At 24.1% G+C, this 7,362-nt stretch overlaps 1 protein-coding gene across 1 annotated transcript; it reads left to right on the plus strand.

Annotated features, from left to right (window-relative positions):
• Window positions 1-2,451: 2,451 nt before the first annotated feature.
• Window positions 2,452-6,814, plus strand: LOC146721718 (uncharacterized). The gene is made up of 4 exons (XM_085486355.1): window positions 2,452-2,750; window positions 2,939-3,156; window positions 3,388-3,547; window positions 6,651-6,814. The coding sequence occupies exons 1-4, from the start codon at window positions 2,519-2,521 to the stop codon at window positions 6,812-6,814; spliced, it is 774 nt and encodes a 257-aa protein (XP_085342481.1). The 5' UTR covers window positions 2,452-2,518.
• The last annotated feature ends 548 nt before the right edge of the window (window positions 6,815-7,362 follow it).

Consider the following 7,362-nt stretch of genomic DNA (forward strand, 5'->3'; position numbering starts at 1 on the left):
TCACGCGAGGACACGAATTCGACAAAAATCTCAGACGACGAACGGATAAACATGTACAGAAGACATACAATACAAAAGAATATAAATATCGAGACAATGCCTTATAATAATACATGCCCGCAATAACAAGACGGACGACGGATAACTAAATAAGTCGAGCTCAACGAATAAATGCCAACAGAAGGAAAACCAAAAAATGCAAATGAGTTTTTAAAAATGTTTGTAGGTGATGCTATTGCTTTTATAAATAATGGGATTGATTATGAGGGACAGATCATAAAAGTCGAAATTAAAGCAATAATTTGTGACGCTCCTGCTAAATCATTTATTTTAAATGTAAAAGGACACACTGGATATAATAGTTGCACTAAATGCATTATTGAAGGTGATAATATAGAAGGACATATATGTTTTCCATACACATCTAATATGATGTTACGTAATGATAAAGAATTTTTTACTGGATCTTATAATCTTGATTATCAAACTGGTGACACAATTTTAAAAAATATACCAAATCTAGGCTTAGTTACAAATGTGCCACTAGATTATATGCACCTGGTATGTTTGGGTGTTATGCGTAAACTTATTATGTTATGGCTTTCAGGACCACTTAAGATAAGATTATCAAATTCAGACAAAGAACAAATTTCTAAGAAACTAATAAAGTTACGCAATTATATTCCTTCTGATTTTGCTCAAAAACCAAGATCATTAAAGTATATCAAACATTGGAAAGCCACAGAATATCGGCAATTTTTATTATATACAGGTCCTATTATATTGAAAGGAATACTACAAGAAAATGTATATTTAAATTTTCTAACATTACATGTAGCAATCACAATTCTTGCACATCCTACTTTAACATATCAAACTTCTATTATAGAATATGCAGAAAATTTATTAAAACATTTTGTAAAATCATTTCAAGTTATCTACTGTTCTAAATATATTTCACATAATATTCATAATTTATTACATCTTGCTGCAGACGTAAAACAATTTGGTGCTCTGGATAAATTTAGTGCATTTAAATTTGAGAATTATATGTCTACGTTAAAGAAATTAATTCGTAAAACTAACCAACCATTACAGCAATTAACAAGAAGATTTGCAGAAATTGAGACAATACATAATAATGAAACATTCAAAATATATTCAAATTCATACGATATGGAAAAATGTTTTACACGCTCTCATTGTGATGGTCCTATTACGAAAGATTTCATTTCTGTACAACAATATAAAATTTTTTGCAATAATCAATATTATATTAACTGTGATGATCCAAAAAATAATTGCATTTCTTTTGAAAATGGACAAATAATGTCAATTTTAAATTTCATTAAATCTAATGACAATAAAATGTATGCTATTGGCAAAGTACTTGTGTTAGTGGAAGATTTATATACACAGCCTATTTCGTCATTAACTTTAAATATTGGTATCATGTCTGAATATTCTCATCTTCAGACATGGGAGTTTGATAAAATTAGAGCAAAAATGTTGAAAATGCCTTATAAAAAAAATTATATTATATTTCCGATGTTACACACAACTGAATAATACATGTTTAATATTAATTTGCATTTGTAATTAAATAATTAAACGTAATTATAATACTCTAATATAAATTGCAAATATTATTATTATTATTATTATTATTATTATTATCGTCACATTTTTATCATATTATTTACATCATAGATTATTTATAATTTCAATGCTGATCAATTTTTATTTACAGTTATTATAATGGCGTATAATATTGTGGAGTTCGAAGATGGTTTACAAATTGTTCCTTCTGAATGGTTAACTGAAAATAATAAGGAATGTAAATGGCCATCATATACAAGTCAAATTAAGATAAATAAAGCAATTATGAAAAGAATATCTCCTTCTGATGATTGGCAATTATATAAAATAATCCGTATTTTTGGTAGCAGCGGTTAGTAATATAAAAAATGTATTTTATTTTTTTATCAAAAATTATATAAATTAAAATTATAATATATATGTATTAAAAGTATATATTAAAATTTAAATTTTAAGTGATATTTGATTATAAAATATATAAAAACAAAAATCTAATTTTTAATATTCAAAAATTTTATACGTTTTAGATACATATGATAAAGCTATAGACAAACTTAAATTAGCTGAACAAATATCCGATATAGATGGTGATGATGGAAATAACCTCAAAAAATCGAGATATCAACGAGCAAAAAAAAATACAGGTTCATCTCCTGATAATTCTGATACAAGCGACACAAGCATCAATAAATTAAAAACTCGCAATGATTTAGAGTTAGATAATTTTCCTAATACACCAAAAGCTTTAACAATAAATAAGAGCAAAATCTGTGAAATAAAGACACCATTAATACAAGGTGATAAGAAAATGAATCGAGTAAAAAAAATTTCAAGTTCTTCTGATAATTCAGATAGAACTGACACAAGCAATGATTTAGATGAAGCTTCTAATATATCAAACGATTTAAATAAAAGCAAAATGACTTATGAAATAAAAAAACCACTGATAAAAAATTATAAGAAAATAACTAAGCCTCCGATACAAATAAGTAATGAAAAAATAATTAATATTCAGTCTAAAAAGTCTGCAGTTACATATAGTAAATCTATAAGTTCACAAGAACATCGAACAGCAAATAAAGATGACCTTGTTCCACAAAATTCAGATACAATATCTACATCCGATACTTGTAATGCTGAGATTGATTTAGGTAAAAATATATCTGTTATTAATTTTAAATTTTTGTAAAAGCTTACCTATATATATATATTATTAAAGTTTTAACTTTTTTTATTTATATCACTGTAAACATATATTTCAAATGGTATATAATTCGTAATATTTATATAATCTGACAATGAGTAGATATACAATAATATGTGTCAATTATTTTTGCAGATTTTCATAATTTAATTATCAGGAAACTAAATGCAGTATTGTTAAATCTTACAACAATTGATGAACGTTTAATAAAGTTGGATAATCACATAAGAAAAAATGAGGAAACGGATTTAAAAAAAAATGAACATTATGATTTCAATTTGCCAGCAGATACCATAGAACAATTACAGAGAATTGATAATCAATTAAAAAACAAATGTGTTGCTGCAGAAATGGTATATACAAAATATTATCATTTTATACTTACGATTAGAAACATTTTATTGAAATGTCTTATAAAAAGCAATATTTTGGACATATTTATTTATTTATATAATGTTAAATAATTTTAAAGAAGTTAAAAGAAAAGTAATGTTAACTTTTTTTATAAGAGAAAAACAAATGTTTATTATTTTGATATTTTTAGATCATAAACTAATATTAATTAAATTATTTTATATTTTTAGACAAGACAATTGAGCTTTTTAGGAGGTAAGGATCATCATGATGTGATTTCGTACATGATGAAACATATTTTAACAAATAAATTAGCAATGGAATATAGTTGGGCTGGTGCAAAATTGAAAAATGCCTTTAAAAATCTTCGCATTACTATATGTATCATAAGTAAGTATATAAATATTTAATCACAGAAATGTTTTTATTGACATATTTTTGACACTTTATATATAGCATTCTATGCATGGTTATATTGGATGATGCTATTAGAACTCTAATATCATTATTCAATAATATGTAATCATAGGAATATAAAATAATTTTGAATAGTATATATACATATATACACATATATATATATATATATATATAAAATTAAGTCGCTTTAAATTTTTATATAATCTATAACCACACATACACATATCTGTTTAAACTTGATGTTAGATGCTGCGCGAACTTCAAGAACCAATTTAACAAATAAGGAAGTTGAGGATATAATTGCAAGATGGCTAATTTTAGCCAAGCAGAGATTTGACCGAGATTTGTAAGTTATATATAATATACCTCAATTTAACTATTTTATCATCTTATCTCAAACTTTTTATTTTTATAAGAAACTGATTTTAAAGAGGGTGAACACATGCACTATCTGTTCATTATTGCGTGTATTAGTTTTTTTAAATTAAATACAACATTTAAGAACTTATTGTTATTTTTGTATAGAATATTTATTGCAGAATTGACTTATTGCACCTATGTATAACAATCACATATTTCTTTTTAGGAAAAAGGAAGAACAAAAAAAGAGATGCGAAAATGAGGAGATCTAAACAAGAAAAGGACAGGTTATTAAATATAATAATTTTAATATATAATAAATAAAATATTTGAACGTTTATTATTACGTTTATTGCACAGTTTATTATTATTACGTTTATTTATAGATTTTATAGAGTTTATTTTTGCATATGTACTTTTTTTATTTTGAATGTATTAATTTCATACACAGTAATTATATATATATTTTATTATTTAAATGGTTACAGTATTAAATACATATGCATAGTTGTAAGTGCAATAAAGTAATTATTAAATATTATTTTTTAAATATAGTATAAAACGAGAAAAGTTATAACAATATATACAGTTGAATATTAAAGTAATTTAAAGTTCTAAGTATTTTAGTACTTTTATGCGTAGCTGTAGCATAAAAAATTAACAATCACTATGTTTATTTTATTAATGCCTATATATTAAAAAGTTATGCACATTTAAGTTTTCTAACAATTGTATCAATTTTTTTTCATAATTCTGATAAAGTGATAACTAGAATTTAAAAAAAATTACTTTAAAAATGATTTATTATAAGTATTAATTATATATGTTAGTGATATAGTTATTAAATATGATTAAATGATGTGATTTAACGTGAATGTGTATTAAATGATAGTTACACACCCACACACACGTACATATATAATAATATGGCTTATATTTTTTGGAACGTATATATGTATTATTTAAAAAATAAAAATGTAATTAAATAAATTACATTTATTTGAAAGAAAAACGTAGAGGAGACAAGGGTTGATTGTAACACGAGTAAAAAGTAATAATCTTTAAAATTAATGAAAAACATATTTTATAGCAGCACTAAAAAGAGATAAATGCTCGGTAAACTTGTATTGAACGTTTATCTCTCCTTTTAGCACTGCTATAGCACTGCTATGAATTTAATTTTAAATATTGGTACTTTTACTCGTATTAAAACCAATCTTTGTCTCTCTTATATAAAACTCTTTTATGACGTATAAATTATATCACTATAACATTCCATTTCCTATTACAATGATGTCATAATGACATCACATCTGTATAAATTACATCACTGTAACATACCATTCCTATCACAATGATGTCATAGTGATATCACATCTGTATAAATTACATCGCTATAACATTCCATTTCTTATCACAATGATGTCATGATGACATCACATCTGTTACGAAGCGGACATTCGCACGTCACTATGACATCACTGTGATTTTATTTTGACATATTTTATCGTCACAGAGCAATGTCTTTGTGACATCACTGTGACATTTTTTGCTATATGGGTAAATAATTAATATATTTTGATTACTTTATCTAAATTAAAACTTATCCGACTTTTGTCGTGTTTGATGTCATTTTAATGGCAAAAATGTCATTAATCCATAAGAATTATGTTCGGATTAATAAAATGCGAGGTAAAAATTTTAATTTTTAATTAATGACGCGTCTACATAATTGAGAGATAAGAAAATATTCCCATTGTCGGAGAGTCACGAAAGCGAGATCGAGAAAGAATAAGAAACAATTGAGATGGACAACATCAAAGAGTTCCAACGTCTCGCTCGACACATGTTTTTTTATCTCCACTAGAACACAACCAGCGCGCGCTACGCGCGCGCCATTTGATTTATATTTATGTATATATATATTTATATACATATATATATAATAAATTATATAATATATATAATAATTTAAATTATAAAATTTTAATTACGCCAAGTAATGTTTTTGACATAATCCAAATTTATGACTCAACTGTGTAAGTTATACATTATTTTCATTTTTAAAAGTGTAAGTAATATTTTTTTTTATATTTTATATATTATATAAAAAAGATCTTTTAAAATGAGAAAAAGAGAGAAGTATTTTTTAATTATATATTATCTTTTTTCCTCCATTTCTATATACATTAATAATAAACTATTTTTAAAAAATTTTATTTTAAAACAATATACTAATTAAATGCTCTTTAATTCAAATAAAGTATTACACATATAAAAAGCTAATAAGAGCAGAAGTAATATTATGGTTATAAAAACTAATTTGTTTTAAAAGTAAAAATAATATTAACATTTTTTATTTATTATCGATATATACAAAACAAGGATGATAACTATATATGTATATGTATATTCATATGCCAAATATTTTTTCATCTACATTTTACAAAATGATATTTTATGTATAAATTTATAAATAATTTATGTCTGAGACATTTTGCTCTAAAATCAAAACTAAAAGAGTTATGTGGAGTGCACGTTTAAAATGACACATCCTGTATATATATATATATATATATATATATATATATATGTATGTACGTATTTTGCATATACATTCTATCAAATTAAGCAAGTTAATATTGCTGTATAGGTTCACTGCTGGCTCGTTGTATTAATATGGATGAAAAAAAATTCCAATTTCGTGTGCAAGAATGGTTCAGACAAGCTGCAGCACGCTATCGCAATGAAATTCAGAAAGATACAGAAAACGCCATTATTTTGGAACTACAATGTGGAAACGTTGACGTTGCAGAAATCGCAAATTGCATGCAGCTTAATCCTACAGCATCAGATAATGAAGAACAAGTAAACTAGTAAAACGTTATATTTTTAATTATTACATTTAAACATTTTATCAAGTTCGATATACAAAAGTATAAAAGTATATGTATAAAAGTCGAGAATAATATATAGAGTGACTTAGTTTCTTTTAAATTTAAAAATTTTTTTATAAAATGTTCATAATATCGAAAATGTTCTAAAGACAAAAATATTAAGGCACTTACTGCAAACTAATAATATGGAAATCAATAGTTCTTGAGATATTCAACTTTTAATTTAATTTAGCATTTAAATTATTAAGCAATTATATAGGTTTATATATAACGTTGCTTCTTACCAATTACAGGTTTTAAATAATATTTTTTCTTATTTTTTTTCTTTTTTTGCTGATTTTTTTGTTTATTTTTTTATTTCCTCGTAGAACATATTGATATATATAAAAACTAATTCAGTAATAAGCTTCGATCATAAGTGCATAATAAAATATTTTATTTATAGTAAATATTCATAGGATAGATATATTATGTTGAGAATATTATTTTTTTTTATACTGTCATTTATTGAATCAGTAATATATAATA

The sequence above is a fragment of the Nylanderia fulva genome, unplaced genomic scaffold (genome assembly GCF_048542155.1).
Source record: "Nylanderia fulva isolate GAGA-0341 unplaced genomic scaffold, ASM4854215v1 Scaffold424, whole genome shotgun sequence".
In the NCBI taxonomy this organism is placed as follows: domain Eukaryota; kingdom Metazoa; phylum Arthropoda; class Insecta; order Hymenoptera; family Formicidae; genus Nylanderia; species Nylanderia fulva.